The sequence below is a fragment of the Siniperca chuatsi genome, linkage group LG16 (genome assembly GCF_020085105.1).
Source record: "Siniperca chuatsi isolate FFG_IHB_CAS linkage group LG16, ASM2008510v1, whole genome shotgun sequence".
Lineage (NCBI taxonomy): Eukaryota > Metazoa > Chordata > Actinopteri > Centrarchiformes > Sinipercidae > Siniperca > Siniperca chuatsi.
Window position 1 is genome coordinate 6,321,506 of NC_058057.1, and position 20,200 is coordinate 6,341,705.

Genomic DNA, 20,200 nt, shown 5'->3' on the forward strand with positions numbered 1-20,200 from the left:
ACTGCAGTTTCTTATTACTTATCAGCTGACATGTACACTGATCCCAATATATTTGCAATAAGCTAAAATCAGCCAATATATAGGCCTGGCCAATTTATTGGTCTAGCTCTAGTATAAAATAATGATTTGATAAAATTTTTTGATAAAAAGGTAAAATGTATTACAACAAATCCATTATAAATGATGCACCAGGCTTACAAATCATATTCTCCAGATGTAAGGGAACATGCTTGTTTGGTATAGACCCCAGCAAAAATCACATCATTTTTTATATTTTTTTTTCCAGTGAAAATGAAACGCAAAAATGACCATTCCCACTAAAATCTCATATCGCAATCGCAATATTGGTTAAAAATAATAATAATCGCAATATGAATTTTTTGCATATCGTTCAGCCCTAAAAGAAAGTTAGCTAAATTGATGTAGCTTGCAGTTAATAATTGTAGCTTGCAGTTAATAATTGTCAGATATATATGTTATTTTTATGCTGTAAATGCTCCATCTAATTTGCATCTGAAAGGGAGGCTTAGCATATACTTGTTTAATATGTGGGGATAAACTCCTCTGAAATGAGTTGTGCTAACTGACATCACCTGTGCTGCAAGGTGAATTAATAAGCTTCACTTGCAATGAGGTTAAATAGCTATTGGGCTAAACCACGTTAGGAGATATTTAAGGAACAGAGAAGATAGTTGTTTTTCTGCTGTGATTAATAGATGCAACTAGAAAATTTAAGGTTGCTGAATGTTCTTAAAATCTCTTCTGAAGATTAAAGCTAAAAAAAGGCATTATATAATCAAATGAAAGAAGAACTGAACTGTTAGGAGTCATGCTATTGTGTGGTTTGGGGGTCCGCCCCCAATAAAATTTGATGTTATTTGACTGAAAACTATGCATTTTCCCATAATTTTAAACTACTATCATTGCAATATTTATAAAACAAACAAACAAACACAGGTTGTAGTCATATTACACTCAGACATAAGCAAGAAAAAAAGTGAAACAAATATGCTCACTGATGAAGTAAGCGCAATGTCCTGAAGTAATCGTTCTCATTTTTGTGAGTGATCGCACTGTGTGCCATAACAAAATAACATTGGTTAAACAAGGCTTATAGTAAAGGGATTTGAACTACAATTTGCTCATCCTCCCAAAGCTAGGGTGAATCTATAACCAGCTGTAAGGGTGGGTATCGTTAGGATTGTATCTTTATCTTATCCATACTCTTATCAACCTGGTTTTTTATCAGTACTCTTGCCTGTTCTTTTTCATTACTTAATAATTGGGTTTTTTTAAATTATCATTTTAAAAAAGAATAAATTCAGAACAGGATTAAAATTGATGTATATTTTAAATATAACTAAATATTGTTTCTAGAGCAGCAACAGTAAAGTTCACAACAGCAAAGTCACTAAATAATACTCCAGTATATTTCAGTGGAAACAAATCTAAAATGTCAGTAAAATAAGTAGCCTAATAATTGTGACATCAAAGTACTGAGTGAAGTTTAGAAAGATTGAAGAACACAGACATCATTCAGTATCAGTCCTTCCTCCTGTCCTCTGTTCCCCTTCCTCTGCTGCTGCGATTCACTGCCGGGTGGCAGGTACCGCTTGTAGAGAGAGGAGGGGCTGACTTGGAGGGGGGGCTGCTGTCTCAGCCAGCAGCTAAGTTTACCAAATTTGCCCAATTTTAAGATTTGTGGCAAACACAGTTAGTCTACATAGAGATAGCTTTCATTTAAACTTGTTCGTAAAATCAATATGTCCCTACCAGAGATGATGTAAAAAAGGCTATTGATGATATCAATATATTTCATAAATCAGCTGTTAAAGCTAACCTTATAAAACAAAAATGGAAGCCTATTAAAAAGCAAAACGCCAACAAATGGCTTGATCAAGACCATCAGAAAAGACTTGAGAAAACATCACCAACCAAACAACCCAGCCTTACACATTAGGTACAATGACATTTTTAACAAATATAAACGTACAATTAGGAACAAAAAACAAAATGATACCCACAAGAAACTTGAAAATATTGAAAACGCCATTAATTAAAATCAATTCTGGGATATGTGGAACAACTTCAAAACAAAGCACCAACAAGCACTACCCATCCAAAATGGTGACATCTGGAGAGCACATTTTGAAAATCTGTACAAAGACATACCAATAAATCTAATTAATTCAGATTTTAAAAAAAACCTCCAAACATTAGAAGAAATAATTAAAGATAACCAAAACCCTCTTGAATTCCCAATTACTTTGGAAGAATTGACCACACAGATAAAGTCTCTCCAGCCAAGAAAAGCTTGTGTTCAAGACAACATTAAAAACTAAATGCTCAAATGCAGCACCCCAGACATACAGGGTGCAGTGATTAAGTTGTTCAATATTGTACTACAATCAGGATGTTTTCCTGATTGTAGTACAATCTGGTGCAAAGGGCTCATTTCCCCCATTCATAAGAGTGGGGACAAATCCTACCCTGGTAACTACTGTGGCATCTGTGTCAGCAATTGTCTAGGTATTCTAAATAAAAGAATTCTAGATTTCCTTGAAGAGCATTCTGTCTCGAGTAAAAATCGAATCCACTTCCTCCCAAAACACTGCACCACCGACCATGTATACACCCTTCACACTTCAATTATCAAACATGTACACCAAGCAAAAGGGGTGCGTCAGGGCTGCAACTTAAACCTGACTTTATTTAATGTGTATATAAATTTACTTGCTGGACTTTTGGATCAGTGTGCTGCTCCTGGCCTTTCCCTCCTAAATAGATTAGTGAAGTCTCTGTTTTACGCTGATTATCTTGTTCTACTCTCCTACCCAAACAAGAACTACAGCAACAGTTGGACATGATCGGGCCAGAATTGGGCCCTGGCAGTAAATATGAAGAAAACTAATGTCATGATTTTCAATAACACCACAGATGCGAGGAGAACAAATACCAGTTTACCATTAATAATCATGTCATTGAACACAGTATGAGTTATACCTACCTTGGTATAACCATAACAGCATCAGGAAGTTTCAACATAGCAGTGAATTCACTAAAAGGAAAAGCTCAAAGAGCTCTAAATGCAATTAAGAGAACATTTTCTAAATTTCAAATTCCAATTAAATGCCAATTTTTTCACAATTTGGCTTAAAATATTTATACAACAACACTGCTTTCCAAACACCAGTCAGAGTAAACCAAATTATAACACAACTTAAAGAAACATTGGAAAAAGGAAACTAAAAGCCAAAGTAGATTAGAATGTTATCTGGCCCTAAAAAGAGATTATGAATTGGCCGAATATCTCTCTACTGTCAGAGATAGAAAGCAGAGACAGATCCTAACCAAGTACAGGCTCAGTGACCACAAACTGGCAATCAAAAAAGGAACACACAAAAAATATCATATATCATAAAACAGAATATGTGATCACTGTTTGACAGGTGAGGTTGAGACAGAGATGTACTTCCTCCTACAACGTACAGCATTCAGTGAAATAAGGAATGTTTACTTTAACAAGTTCAACTCTGTAATCTCAGATTTCAAAGAGCTAAATTACCTCTCTAAATTAAAAATACTCCTAGGAGAAGGAAACAGGGCATATATTGCTGCCCAATATATGTCAACATGCCACAAGTGAACAGTGAATTACCCACACACACACACACACACACACACACACACACACACACACACACACACACACACAAAAAAATATAATGCTGCAGTGTTTAGTTTGCTATGGCCATGTTAACATCTGTTTCCCATGCCAATAAAGCCCAGTTGAATTGAATTGTAACAACAACTGCGGACAAAGTAGGTGGGAAAATCGCTTTTTGACTTTTTACTCGAGTTGTCGTGAACTTAAGTACAACGTTACCTTCACTTCACCTGATTCACTGTCTTCATTGCGGCCTCTCTGCTCTGCTGATCTACATTTATTTTACCCATCCCCATTTTATAATTATATATCAATGAACTATAATTATTCTGTTACTATAAATGTGTTCTAATATTGATTAAAAAGGCTCTATATAGCCAAAGTGAATTCTGTATTCAGTAGATTCAAAAACAAATCCAATCAAAACATATATGTAGCTTAAACTCTCTGAAGCTCAGAGAAAAACAAACAAACAGAAAAAGTCAGAAAGCAAAAGCAAAAGAAACAATTACAAGCAACTGCAGGGACAATTTTGGTGGATACAAACTTGTACCTCAAAACTTCTCTCAGAATTTTACGGGTCAGAGTAGTCAGACTGGTTACTGATCAGCATCAAAAAAATGATTGTGTGAATGTCTTTTCAAAGTTTTCTTATTTGTTTTAAACCATATCCACCCAGGTGACAAACATTTAGCTTTTTTACAACTTGGGACTTTACAGGAAAAGAGGATGATTTTTGAGCCCTTATGGATGAGGCCTATAGCTCAATGACTGTTATCTTCCTCTTTTTTAATTTTCAGATAGTTTTCTAGTCTATCCAACAATTTGCATCAGCAGGCCAATTTGACAGTATTTTAACTCCAATGCTGCCAGTGGTGGTACAGTACACCCACCTTCCTCAGGGGTGCTGAGCAATTTTCAAAGATTTTCAAAGCAGAGCAACATCCCAAAATTAATTTATTCAAACAGTTTCAGCCCCAAGTTTAGTTCTTGTGGAGCTTTTGTGCTGCTTATTTTAAAAATGCAATGTTAATTTGTGCTTTCTGCACTTTAAACTCACATTACTGCAATAATACATTATACAACAGCCCAGAATGCACAGAATTTCCATTCTCAAAGGAGCATTGCTAGAATCACACACAACACAATAGTGATGGACTTAAGAGCAAAGAGGATGAGTGCAAATGCAACAGTGACTAAAGAGACTATATTGTCTTTATGTGTCTGCCGGCACTGCTACTCACACCAAGTATACCTGGAGGGAGAGCAGCATGAGTTATGGAAGATAAAAGCTGAAGCTCGGAGAGCAAAAGTAGGAAGGTTGAATACACTGAAAGAAAGAGTGTAGAAACAAGGCCATTGAGGGAAACGAATAGGAGACTGACAGTGGTGCAAAGTAACTGAGTACATTTGCTCAAGCAGTTCTGAGGTACTTGAGAATTTCTTGTTTGTGCTACTTCTACTCCACTACATTTCAGAGGGAAATAAACTCCACTACATTTATCTGACAGCTATTGTTAATATTTTCTTTTACTTTTCAAATTAAGATTTTTACATAAAAAACATGTGATAATCTTTAAAAATACAATGCATTGTTAGAGATTAAACCAGAGTTTCCAACCTTTTTGGCTTGTGACCTCTTAGATGAAATCCAGTCCAAAAAATTTATACAAATTTGTGTGGCAGAACTTTGTGTCTTTCTTACCCCCATTAATCATCTCACAACCCCTCAGATTTATCTTGTGACTCTTACTCACTAGGTTTAGAGTTAAAACTAGTAGCTACAACAGTAAAATGCTGCTTACAAATTGATGCATCAGTGTTAACGATTGAATAATGTGATATGTAATAATATATCAGTCACAGGGGACATTTTACTGTTTCCACTACATTTTACTAATGATACCTCTGTAATTTAACTTAGGACTATTACTTGTAATGGAGTATTTCTATATTAATGTATTGGTACTTTTATTTAAGTAAAATGATGTGAGTACTTCTTTCACCACTGGAGAGGACGACTCAGATTAATAAAAAGGAAACACAATGGCCCCTGAAAAATGGTCTGTCTAGCCAGGTCAATAGTGGAGTTAGTGGTGACATGGACCACGGTGCAAAAGGAATAGAGTGTCCCAAATTTGGAAAGAAATGTAAAAAAAGAAAAAAGAAAAAAAGGTATCTTCTGTTGTGTGTTGCAAAGCTGTGAACAACGTGAGGACATGAGAGGATAAATTGAGTTGGGGAGGGTAAAGATGGATGTGAGAGTCCTACCTCTGTCCTCTGGCCTGATGGGATGAGGCTTCTTGTCGGCACTGGGAACCTCCGGCTTGAAAGCTGAAAAACGAAACATGGTCCACAGATAATCACCCCGTCTGTCTGACCTGACTGACTCAAGACTCGCAAGACAATGAGAAGGAACACACACACTTTCACAAGTACAATCACAAATAAAACCACTGCTCTCTGACACACACACACACACACACACACACACACCTCTACCACGCATACACATAGATCAATTTTTATCTCTATCTGGCACATAAACACAGTACTGAGCATGTATAGCTACATGCACTCATTTGTGGTTTTGTTTGCGCGAGAGATATACACTTATTAAAAAGAATCTCAACACAGACAGAAAGTCGTGTGCAGACACATATTCACTGATGTCTCAGAAACAGACATACACAGATGCAGTTGAAACACAATGCAGTGGTAGAAGGATATGAATGCAAACTCTGTTACTTCCTGTGCAGGAAAACAACAATGAAAGTGTGCATTTTGCAAACTGGAGATCTTGGTGCTGATATAAAGCACTACTGGTTACAGTAACACTGAACCACCATGAAACTGCTATACATCAAATGCTGCATTTGACTTTGGTGAAAGGAAAACTAAAAAACTCTTTAAGAGAAACCACATGTCAATCTGGAACAGATAAGTATTGAGTTAAATTAAAACTCTGCATTTAAGGCTTAGTCCCTTGGTTTACTTGGCGACTTTGACAGTGTCAGGAGATAGTCTTTTCTATGAAAAAAAACAAAAATAGCCACTATTGACCTCTGCACATGAACATTCCCCTCCCTTGTAAATTCCCTTGTAAACCACTTGCCTGACCTCAGTATGTTTACATGCACTTAAGTTATATGATTACTGACTGTTTTCAGCGGTAATCTGATTTCTGAAACATCATGCAAACAAGAAACACAGTTTGCTTCATCAGGTAAAGGTAGGGGTTCCCAACCTTTTTTGCTTCATGCACTGTTTTTATACTGACACTGTTCTTGCGAACTGTACATTTGGTTACTAGAACACCCCTTTAAGACTTTTGTCTCCCTACCTCCTCTGCAGATAATCTCAAACTCAAGGACACAGCACCCACTAAGTGGGTGATAATCTCTATAAACAGATATCTGCAGCATATGAATGCAGAATCTGTAGGCAGGGGACAAGATTTTGGCATCGGAGGCGTTCTGGTTTCCGCTTGTAGTTCGTTTGTAGTGCGAGTAGCATTGACTAATGACGTTTGAGCGGGCTTTGGTTGCATGCAGGTGAACAGTCCATGTGGAGAGCAAAAGAGGTGAATCGCACTGGCCAAAATGCAATCTTGGAACCCATCAACTATTGTCTGACGAGGAAGTCATGGCGTGGATATCCATTATCCGGATATCCACTGGCTACACTGAGAGCCCCAAAACAAACAACAGCTAAATCGTTGTCAGACAATAAACGATGGGTTCCGAGATTGAGTGGGTGATGACTGGTTTTCATACATGTTCTGATTTATTTTGGGTGTTGATAATTAAAATGATTTTTAGAAGACAGAATATTTGTAAGAGAGCACAGAACGTAATAGTGATGGACCGTGGCACAGTTTTATCACGATCTTACAAGTCATCAGCAGTCTCCTATTTACAAATACCATGACCAGAGCTGACCCGTGAGGAAGAACGTAGTGCGTGCGTTCTTGAGGCAGCGAGTTTCAAAGCATGCTCTCTCACTTAACATTATAACTAAGCATACGTAAACTAGTCATTTCAGTAGGTCAGTTAGCTAATGTTAGCAAAGCAAGCTACGGCCACACTAGCTAGAGCCAGGCAGATAAGGTCCTACTGTGACAAATCAAAATAAAACTGTTAATAAAGACATACCTACTTTAGTTCAAACTCAGTGTCCTGACCACAAAAATAACCTAAAAAGTTATGTGATTGTTATTATTATTCGTTTTTGTTTTCCATCCAGTCATACTGTTTTCTTTGCAAATGTTCTGTGGCCGCGTACTGGTCTGTGGCCCAGGGGTTGGGAACCACTGGCTTAGGGAAATAAGATAAACTTGGCTTACACACATATTTTTCTGCTGAAGAAATATGACATGTTAACCGACCTGAATTTGTAGAAATCACTTCATAAACTCTAAAATTATATTTTTAGGAATCCCTTTGTATGCTACTAATCTATTGGCATTTATCTTCAAATGATTGTTTATCACTATAAAAATATTAAACACAAAAGACATAAGGAACAATATCACGAGATAATCAATCAAGACATATTTGATATACTGTTATTATTTACTGTCATGCCCAATTATACATTTGCAGGGTATCTGCAGGTATTGAAAAATCTTAAAGAAATAAAAGGTATTAAAAAGTCTTACATATTTTGTCTTGCCTACTTGTTAGTGCTAAAATGTGTTTTTATATGTGATTGGATGCTGTCGGGAGATGTCACGCAACTATAAACTAAAAAGGTGATTGTTTCGTCGGTGGATTGTGCAGCAGGACACCAGTTCAACGTTTCAGTCAGCACCATCGGAACTGTAGCAAACACTGTCACTACTGTTAACAAAACCCTAAATGAACTTAAATAAGTTAATCATTTTTCGTTGGTTAATCCATCCATCCATTTTCTGCCGCTTATCCAGGTCCAGGTCGCACGAATATAATTAATATCATTAGGAATTATTGTTATTTACTGCTGGGAAGTACTGAAAAAATGTGACAGAAATAATTCTTGATCAAATATTCCCTATTAGTTTTCCATCATACTTTGGCCAGTATGATCGTGAAAAAGGTATTAAATTACATTCTATGGGTGCCTAGGTGGCGTCATCAACCAGGCTTCATTCGGCCCGCCTCAGCCCCACCTCTTTGCCCATTTCTGGATCAGCCGGAGTCAGGCACTGCCAAGATGGTGACGGTTGGAGCCACCGGAGCCGCCCACTTTGAGCTTCACAATGGCTCTTCAGAAACCTATGGGTGACGTCACGGACAATACGTCCATTTTTTTTTTATATACAGTCTATGGCAGAAACCTTAATTAGTATGACTTGGCTATGTGATTAGAAGAGGCAACTGTCACACCCTTCACACGTAACAACCATCAGATAGCCAGACAAGGTTTCGTTCTTTCAGCGTAATATTTTAAAAATATTCCCAGCCATCATAAAGGCTGTCAGGATCTGCAAGGCTCGTCACTCCACCTTCCAAAACAAGTTTTTCCAACCTGTTCTTTTCTTTGACATTAGTAAGCTGGAGCTTTTCATTTTAGAACGGCATTTTAAAAACAAAAACGATCTCCATCTAGACGAGCATTTCAGAAATAATCTCTGTCTATACTAACACGCCTGAAAACGCATATCACGTGACTATTCACGTACACTGGGCATGAGCGGGCCGGTGTAAACAGGAAGCAGATTGTCTACTCTGCCGGTGGATGCTCAGTTGTAGTAAATACTGCGAACGAGAAACAGCAAAGGCGAAAAGTAAGACCAGATATTTCGTTGCTTGGACCGACGATGAGGCATAGACAACAAGGTCAGCATCGCCTGGAATTCCTTACCCATGTTGAAGGAGCAACTGGTAGTCGAGACTTTCTTCCAGAAAAGGGACATGTAATAGGCGTGTGACGAATCAGGGAAGGACACGTAGTGACTGACAAGACCCAATCAAGAAGCGAACATATGTGTCAAGCCTCCTTGAATTTATTCAATATTTAGTGAGCTTTTGTTAAAGAACCACTGCAAGACATATCAAGTAGCACCTTCTCCTCATACTTACCACTGAGTTGATAGCATTTAAAGAGGTGGAGGGTGTAATGTGTTCCTTACCTATGCTTTTTGATGGTGGAGGTGGCTTCTTCGGTTTCTGACAGGAGGAGAAAAGGGGAGAGGAAAAATAGGTCAGAGTGGCATCGAAGTGGAAGTAGATGACTAGTTACTGACATCTATTATCTCAATATATGATGTAATACGCAATCAATATAAAAACAATGACTTATGACCTTATGACATTGAGTTCAACCGTGCTTACCAGCTTGTATATGAAAAAGCTCCCGAATTAGCCCTCCCTCCATCCTTACTACTACTCCTACTTTGCTATTTGAAAAAAAAGTTGTCAGCTGAATACAATTTGTGCCAATACAATATGTTTTTTTCCCTTATCATTTGTAGAGAGATTTCACCAGTCAGACAGCGTGTCAATAGCAACTGACAGGATGAATATGCACTTCAACAGCAGACTTGAAGAAAGTTCAGACTCTTCCAGTAAGTCAGCTGGTTTTGCTTGGTAGTCTCTCTAGACTGCTCTTGTTAAGGTGAATGAGATCCACTTTAACACAGACAGTAAAATTTCAGTCTTGGTATTGCTAACCACAAACCAAGCCATAAATCTTGGTGTTGTCATGGACCTAAACTTCAATAGCCATTAAAGGAATTAAAGGACTTATATCTCAGCAGGACTTCAGTAGGTTCGACTAATGTAACGCTGTCTGTACAGGGGTCTCATTTATAAGTGTTGCGTACACACAAAACGGGGCCTGAAAGAGGCGTACGCCACTTCCCACGCAAAAGTTGTGATCTATAAAAACAAACTTTACAGGACAATGTGCGCACCTGTAAGTAAACTCTGACCCATGTGTACGCACATTTTTGAGACAGGGGAAATTGGCGATGGAGATGGTGAGGTGGTGAATTGAAGCCAGATTGTTTAATGATGCCTCTCACACATTTAATTTTACTTAATATCAAATGTTAATTATAGATCCACATTATCATAAACATTCAAACCAGCAATGTTATTTCTACTTGTGCTTGTAGTGAACCATAACTATTCCTTAAGCACCTTTCAATTGTAAAAGATATAAGCCAAATCAAATCTGAAAATCAAAGTCCGCTCAATATTTAATCAATGCTGTCTCACCCTCACATTCCAATCATTACAATCACGTAAAATCATCGTCATTTGTAGTACATCAAATAGCATTAAAGAACTGCAGAACAGAGCGTTAGTAGTTTTCATGCATTAGTGGGGTAAGTGAAACTGAACTGAAGTAAAAACTCTTATGCATGGCTTTTAGGGCTCTGTGTGGCCTTAAAAGCAGATTCTGTAATTCCAATGAGAATCCTGCAATACCAAGAGCATCAAACATGGATTGCTGACTGCAATGGCAAACACATATGGCATAGGTCTTACAGTACTCTGACCAGCATGTAAACATTAAGGGGTTCCATCTACTGTGGAAAGTGATCGAAGGAGAGGCACATAATGGCAGTTGTCAATGGAAATCTATCAGGGGTCTGCAATTTTGGTTCAGGGGGGTAAATTTCTGTTTTTATACATATACAAATTCACACTTACAGAAACAAATGGTAAATGGACTTGTATTTACAAACACAGCGCTTTTCTGGTCTAACGACCACTAAAAGCGCTTTACAACACTTGTCACATTCACCTATTAACACACACACACACACACACACACACACACACACATTCATACACTGATGGCAGAGGCTGCCATGCAAGGTGCCAACTGCTCAGTGATACGCTTCCTATCTAAAGCGCTCACAATGATACTAACCCATAATCACACATCAGCGGCACAGCCATCGGGAGCAATTTGGGGTTCAGAATCTTGCCAAAGGACACTTTGACTGGACTGAACCAGGAATCAAACTAGCAACCCTCTGATTAGTAGATGACCCGCTCTACCACCTGAGCCACAGATTATTATTATCTTATTACCCATGTGGAAAAGCCTTCATAAGACATCAAACAGGATTTCTGCAATTGTGATGTGGGAAACTTAAGTTGTGCTTACTGCTTCATAATATTAATTAGATGATTTAAGGTACAACACACCATATGTCAGAGTTCAGACAATAATGAAACCATTCCTCACACTGCTCATTTTATCTCATCTCCCACTTGACATGATATGTTTTGTTTTATTTTACCTGTTTTGCTCAGTATCATTCATATCTGCAAACACATCTTGGTGGAAGAACATTAAAATGAAACATTTCCAATTTCCATTTTAAGACCTTCATCATTTAAAAAGTAAAAAAATAAAAACAAAACAAATGTTGACATTTCATCTGTGTGACTGGTTTAATCTCTGATTTTAGAGACTTCTATGTAAAACTGCAATTGATTTAAAAAAAAAAAAAAAACAGGATATTCATACCTAAAACCTCATAACATTAATAGATGCACAGAACATTTCAAGTTTTATTATCCACCAATCATTTGTAATGATATAATTTATAAAATGTCAGAAAATAGTTATAAATGCCCATCACTATTTCATAGAGCCCAAAGTGATGTCATTAAATAGCTTGTTTTGTACGACCAAAAGTCCAAAACCCAAATATATTCAGAAAACAAAGAAAAGCAGCAAATCGTCAGAACTTAGAAGCTGGAACTATAGGAAATGTTTGGTATTTTTGCTTAAAGAATGACTAAAACGATTAATCAATTATCAAAATAGTTGCCAAAAGTTAATTTTATTCATTCTCTGATCTCACCTCTTTCTCTGCTTCAGACAGCATGACTACAAAGTTGTCAGGGAAGACACCTTCTCTGCCCCCGATCTCCCCTCGCCACCAGCCAGGCTCTCCTGTGTCCTGTTAGAGAACGCATAAAAGAAGAGCGAAAGGTGACAACACTTTAGTTATCAATTTGTGGTCTTTACTTTGTCTCTTTCTCTCTAATATGCCTTTATTTAGCAGCAAGAACCAGATTCAGAAGAAAAGAAATACAACTTCACAAAGCACCATTTAATGTTAGTCACTCTACTGTAGTAGGAAGGAAGGAAGATGTAAAAATGTCTCTAATTAAAAAAAAGCTTCTACTGTCTCCACAGAACAGTAGAAGCAAAATAACAAAAACAACACTTATGATCATTTTACAAGCACTTCTCAACAGTCTCCACTAGATGGTGGTAGCTTTCTAAAATAGTCTTGGCAGGGAACCTGAAGCAGTCATGATTATGTGTCAACATTCTCCTGCTATTAAATAATAACTCCTGAGTCGGAGTCATCATTCCTCAACAACATGCCAGAGGCAGCTGAGCTGAGCCAGAGGATCATTATGTGCTGGCTGGTTGCCCTGTAGTCCTTTACTCCTGTATGACTCTACAGGAGGGACTCAGGGCCAGCTCTCTGGATTAAATTAGTCAACTGAGATGACTAAAGGGGGCTTTAAAAAAAAAACACAGAGGTGTGACAGGAAGATGCTAAACTACTGACAATGCATACTTTTAGAGGATGCACAATAATGTCAAATGAAATAATCAAAGTGACAAAATACTACCAGACAAAAAGCGTCAAGAATGAAACAAAGCTCTCCCTTGATCCCAGCGATCACGCATTATTTGTACATGCCTCAACAAGTATGAAAAAAGGAAATGAAGACATGCAATGTGCTCAGTGAACGACAGATCATTGCTGTCTTCTCAGAACAAATCACTCTTCCTCTATCACAGTCTGGACAAACATCCATTACCCTACTCACACATGAAAAGTTTCATACAGTAACTGTGAGACGAACACTGGAAATGGGCCATGTACTGTTGCAACACTGGTTTAACTGTATTTACTCTAAGACAACTTTGGAAAACAAAAAAGCAGAGAAATCTCTATGTGCTGACTCACATTTTAAACTGAAGAAAATGTTTTAGAATAATCCTTCTTATCAGTGCATATCTTCTGTTAATTTCTCTTACAAGGGAGCTGTAAGTCTGTTCTGTTGATTTTCAAATGATCCAAATGCTAATACAGGATAGATTCTCTGACCACTAGGTTTGCTGGGAACACCGAAGTCCTGTTAGGAAAAAACATAACTTAACCCACAATATCTATCCATTTACAGCGCTGACATCATCTTACAGACTCTAAACTATTATTAAGTACAACTAGCTATCACTATACACTGTCTATATCAATTTAAACTCTCTTAAAGAAAAATTAGTAAAACATAAACACAAGGAAATATTTCTTATCAAAAGGTGCACATTCTTTTTCAAGTCTAAATTGTGTTCAGTGTTCCCAAGGGAATATTTCATTTTAATACTTGTGTTAAAACTCATTGGCCCTTGCCAAACGAGTTTACAAAATGATGATTAAGCCTATCACTGGTAGAGTAGGTAAATATCTCTATATTTCGCAGTATACAGAATTTGTAAATCTAGTGTCTGTTGTAATTCCTGCGCTGACGCACTGGTAATGATGCGTTATAAGCCAACCAGCAATGACTGGTTAGCCAGAGCAGAAGCGGGGAGCCACCCAGAGCCATGCAAATAAAGCCACTTGAATTAAAATTGAATGGAGATGTTGCAACTCACTCTCTCTACATGGCTCTGGAGCAACCGTTGCGACGGATTAGGCTACAGCAGCTAGGAGTAAAACCTAAGAAGCTTCCAAGAAATGTTTCTGATGCTCCAGATAAAAAAGAAACTTGGCGGTCAGAGGAAAGATTACAGTCAAAAAAAGAAAGTGATCGACGGCAAGGAAAAACACGTATAATCATTGGTGTAGCTTTAGCTTTTCCTTGTTGGAGAGTGCTGAGAGAAGGGACTGAGGGCAGACACAGATGTCATGTTACTGCCCCTGACAGGTTGGAAAAATATTTGGAGCAGGCTATGTAGCTATTACATTTACTCTACCTAAAACATGGATTATTATCTTGGAACTGTGGAAATTCTCTCTCTCTCTCTCATATATATATATATATATATATATATATATATATATATATATATATATATATATATATATATATATATATATATATATATATATATATATATATATTCCGCATGGGTGGTCCTTCACCCTCGCGGGTGGTCTCATCCTTCGAGCTTGGGTCCTCTACCAGAGGCCTGGGAGCTTGAGGGTTCTGCGCAGTATCTTTGCTGTTCCAAGTACTGCACTCTTCTGGACCGAGATGTCTGGTGTTCTTCCAGGGATCTGCTGTAGCCACTCCTCCAGTTTGGGGGTCTCTGCCACGAGTGCTCCGATGACCACGGGCACCACTGTTGCCTTCACCTTCCAAGTCTCCTCCAGCTCTTCTCTGAGCCCTTGGTATTTCTCTAGTTTCTCATGTTCCTTTTTCCTGATGTTGCCATCACTTGGTATTGCCACGTCAACCACAACGGCTTTCCTCTGCTGTTTGTCCACCACCACGATGTCTGGTTGGTTCGCCATTACCATTCTGTCAGTCTGGATCTGGAAGTCCCACAGGATCTTGGCTGGGTCATTCTCTACCACCTTTGGAGGCGTTTCCCACTTTGACCTCGGGGTTTCCAGTCCATACTCGGTGCAGATGTTCCTCTACACTATGCCAGCCACTTGGTTATAGCGCTCCATGTATGCTTTCCCTGCCAGCATCTTACACCCTGCAGTTATGTGCTGGATTGTCTCAGGGGCCTCTTTGCACAGCCTACACCTTGGGTCTTGTCTGGTGTGGTAGATCTGTGCCTCTATCGCTCTGGTGCTCAGGGCCTGCTCCTGTGCAGCCATGATGAGTGCCTCTGTGCTGTCCTTCAGGCCGGCCCGCTCTAGCCATTGGTAGGATTTCTTGATATCAGCCACTTCAGTTATGTTCCGGTGGTACATCCCATGTAGGGGTTTGTCCTCCCATGATGGTCCCTCCTCCAGCACCTCTTCCTCTGTTCCCCATTGCCTGAGACATTCTCTTAGCACGTCATCTGTTGGGGCCTTGTCTTTGATGTACTTGTGGATCTTGGATGTTTCATCCTGGATAGTGGCTCTCACACTCACTAGTCCACGGCCGCCTTCCTTACGGCTAGCGTACAGTCTCAGGGCGCTGGATTTGGGATGGAACCCACCATGCATGGTGAGGAGCTTTCGTGTCTTAACGTCTGTGGTCTGTATCTCTTCCTTTGGCCACCTTATTATCCGCAGGGTATCTGATCACTGGCAGGGTGTAACTGTTTATTGCCTGGGCCTTGTTCTTGCCATTGAGCTGACTTCTTAGGACCTATTCGGCAGTTGCTGTTTTCCTTGTTACCTCTTCGAGGTTGCCATTTGCTTGTGGTATTCGAATGTACTTGTAACCATCCTCAGTGTCTGCTATTGTTCATTCTGGGAGTGAGACCCCTTCTGTGTGGACTACCTTCCCTCTCTTCGTCACCATTCGACTACACTTCTCAAGCCCGAATGACATCCCAATGTCAGAGTACATATATATATAAAAAATGTTGGCTGAGCTATTAGGCAAACTTTAAAATCAGTTCTGCAGTCATGAGGAAGCACGCAGGATGATATAAGACAACCAATCTAGCAGGTTAGTTCAGCTAACATGGCTCAGTGCTTTGTTCCTTTCCTCTGGTTTAGATGTTCTGTTCACTGATGACACAGAAGAAACTCATTCTGTTCACTTTTGTACTGTTCCCAGATAAACCCAGCAGTGTTGTTTTTTCATTTAATACCACAACTTTAATGCATAAAGTAGTGAAAACTTACTTTGCTCAGGATGTGGATGATATCACCTTCTCTCATGCTCAGCTCATCCTCGTTCGTAGCCTCAAAAGCAAACGTGACCTTACAGCACTCTTTTGCTGAGGAAATAGAAATAATGGGGTCTTAACAAGGATTCATAGGCACACACACACAAGGAAACCAAATAGAGCAATCTAGATGTACATCTGTACAGCTATTTATTATTCATGTAAGCACACAGACAAGCACAAATGTCTTAAAACTGGAACGTCTGAGTTGACATATTTCTCTGGGATATAAACATCCTATCATATCTCCCAAACAAACATACAACACAAGGGTTGAATTCACTTACGTAAGGGTAATTCTTTTTTAATAACTGGTAAAAGTTTAAATACGTTTTCAGTATTTGCAAGTGATGGTTCATCATATCGAAACTAAACAGTGGAGCTGTAACTAATGACAGATGCTAACATGCCAACTTTATAAGTAAAACAGAAAAACAGTTTTTCTTTCACACTGACAAGAATGTGGTGACATTAAATACACTGTCCACATGTCAAAGTATCCTTTTAGTACTTTTAATGTTTTACCTTTGAATTTGCTGTCTCCGTCTGCTCTCTGCGAGTCTGTCATGTTTGGATGGGCGGGTTTTGCAGCAGATGGTAATGATGGGATTGGCTAAAATGAAGCAAACCATACAGATGGAAATGATTTATCGAACGAGTGGAAATGTGGTTTCATGTGGAGGAGTCCTGTCTATGAGACAGTTTGCGTCTGAACCGAATGAGCGGAATAATCTGATCATGACTCTGTGCTATTAAGTATAAATGTTTATGAAAGATGCTGTTAATTATGGGGTTTGCAGCATTGTGGAGGATATGGAAAGAAAGAATAATTACTGAAATAAAGTGAACAGAGAAACATAGAAGACTTGTACCTTTTCTGCTTTACAGGGAATGTCTGATGTTACAACTTCTAAGTGATGATTAGTGAGTCACAGGCACAAAAAGACTACATGGAAATAAAGAAGATAAAAATAAAAAGGGAGTACTACTATGCAGTGATACTAACAGGAATTAATGCTTGGTATTGGGTTTAACCTGTTAAAAGTACCAAACAGGCATGTAACAGAACTTTTTGGATTTACAGAAAATCATCAAAAACTGCCAAATAAGTCAGAAGTTGAAAACAAGCAGGATGCTTTATGTCCTTGATACTACTGCAGACAGAGGGGACAGCAGTAAGTGGATCATGTGGGCTGGGTAAGGCCAAATGGAGATATCCTTGGCTGTAAAGAGGAGAGTGTAAGAGCATGAGACATGTGGTGATATGTGAGAAGTGAAGGAAAGTGAAGGAAGCCGTGTTAGTGGTGAAAGAGAGTGTGAGGGCTGTTGTGAAGAGGAAACAGAAGGAAAAGAGGGGGGAATTTCAGAACGGAGTTACATGCTAATCTGTACCATGTCAGTATGTAATTATCAACATGCCATTGACCTGAATATATCCTTCCTTGTGTTTAGTATGTCAATTTCAAAATATTAAATACATTTTTTTAAAAACCCAGAAAAATAAATCTAAAATTGGGTTTTCTTAAGGTTTTCCTTTTTCCCACACTGGCTAAAATGACATACAGAGAAGCTCCAATCGCAAACTGTGTGTCAGTGTGAATGGTATTTCCTGCTTGAATTCTATGTCATGCACATGTGCTGATGACAGCAAAACAAGTGTATTCACAACAAACAGAAACTTCACATGAATCTGGGTATGTTCCATCAGTGAAGACAGTAAGCATCCAACCTCTCTAAGGGTAAATCTGTGTCAGGCTGATCTGGGAAACTTCCAAAATAACACAGACAGAGAATATAGATAACATACGTCATATAGATGTAGTTAAGAGAAGTTACTGAGAATAAGGGGGATGTTTACTTGGCCTGCTGCAAATTACGGGCAGGAGCACAACATTTATGCATTACAACAATGTATTTTACTAATTAAGACAAAATATGTAAATGAGACCAGCGACAGTTAATCTGATTTGCACAAGTTGCTGCTAAATAAGATCTGATGACCAGGCTGCTTTGTGCATGTATTCATCCAGCAAGAGAAAGGCTATGAGTGGGGAAATATTAAATAGCCTGATGTTGTCAGCTCAACAAGATCCCAGAGTGAATGGATTATGAGAAATCTATGTAATAAATGACTTTGACTAGATTATTTCTATAAAATAGGTAAATAATAAACAGGCCTACATAAAAAGCATTTGATTGGCTGTTTCATCGTATCACAGTGGACTGGAGCTGCTTTGAGTCATTAAAAGTCAGTAAAAATACACATTCAGGCACGATATACAAATATACATTTTTCGATACATATCGATTCGAATATTTGTTTATTATTATATCGAATTTTTGAAACTGTTTCAATACTCATTTTCCGCACTATCGATACACAGCTACCAGCTGCACTTTCGCTCTCTCTTATCTCCGACAGCGAGTTGACACACACACACACACACACACACACACCACTGCAGTGCCCACATAGCACCGCCTCCTCTCTCTCACTCACAGTGCTGTCTTCTTCTTGTTACTCGCCTCCGGTTGAATATAATAATTTTAAGCAATAGCTCACAACAGGCCGTGGTATATTGCAGGTCTTGTTATGGTGTTAGCTTATTAAATATAGCAAGTGCAGAGCCTCCGCGACCAGTTTTGGTTGACAGAAAACAGCGGGAGTGCAGATTTCTAAAATTTTATGCAACACAACACTAATCCCCCATACATATATAATTTTCAAATTGATTGATCTCATCAGCACTTCAACTGATCTCAATCTAAATGAAATGTCTAAATCTACGAGCAAAACTAGGACAATGATTGCTCTTTGTAAGAGCTAAATTTCGATGTCTCTCTGTATCTTTACACCGAAAAATATGTCTTAACAAGAATACTGTACTGAATCTGAATTTGTACTATATTTGAAAAAGTTTAAAAATTTCAAAGTGCTTTGGTAATGTCACTTTTCAATAAAATTCAGCTGCTCATTCAGCTGCTCAGAAAATATTTCTAAATATTATTATTAATATTTCTAAAAAACGGAAAATTTCAACTTTAGTTTCTTTAATGTTTGACAGTCAATATCTCCAAATGTTTGGCTCGTTTTAACACTGGCGAGTATGCAACATTTTGCAGTGTTATATACCGTATATGCAACAATAAACCACAGGGACTAACATTTCTGTTTCTTTCACCAATATTGCTAATATCTTATGTCACATATGTAAATATACAAAAAGGATATATCATAATGCTTTTCTATGGAGTTGGGCTTTAACAACATTTCTTGTGTTACATATACTGTATATTCAAAGTTTGCATCACACTTACTCTCCCCTTCTTTTCCTCTGTTTCGGGACTTGGCAGTCGGACCTTTAGTTTGACTGACCCGTCTCTGAAAATATCTCCGAAACCAACGCCTCGGATCTTCTTGGGCTGAGCAACAACTCCGTTCCCTGAATCCGGTTGAGGCGATGTGGGGGTGGCGGTGCTTTCCATTGCACTTCCATCTGGGGAGGAGATAAAACAGGGTGAATTGATGGTGAATTAATCCACACAATCTTAAGTATCACATCTTGCTGCTTTCTCCCCTGTGGCAATACTGTGTAGGATAGGATACATGATCCATCTTGGAAAGTACACATTTTATTCCCCTTTCAACCACCAGAAGGTGCTAAAATTGTGTTTGTGTAGAAACAACTATTTAAATTATAACGTCCCTAAACAAATGAA

At 38.4% G+C, this 20,200-nt stretch overlaps 1 protein-coding gene across 6 annotated transcripts in view; it reads right to left on the reverse strand.

Moving 5' to 3' along the window:
* Positions 1 to 20,200, reverse strand: part of LOC122863195 (CD2-associated protein) — a 77,579-nt gene that overhangs the window by 18,993 nt on the left and 38,386 nt on the right. For all 6 annotated transcript variants that reach the window (XM_044169421.1, XM_044169424.1, XM_044169419.1 and 3 more), the window contains 6 exons: positions 19,799 to 19,977; positions 17,006 to 17,093; positions 16,437 to 16,531; positions 12,477 to 12,575; positions 9,780 to 9,816; positions 5,939 to 6,001 (listed from right to left, as the gene is read on the reverse strand). In XM_044169421.1, the coding sequence (XP_044025356.1) occupies positions 5,939 to 6,001; positions 9,780 to 9,816; positions 12,477 to 12,575; positions 16,437 to 16,531; positions 17,006 to 17,093; positions 19,799 to 19,977 (561 nt within the window). The remainder of the gene's footprint in view (positions 1 to 5,938; positions 6,002 to 9,779; positions 9,817 to 12,476; positions 12,576 to 16,436; positions 16,532 to 17,005; positions 17,094 to 19,798; positions 19,978 to 20,200) is intronic.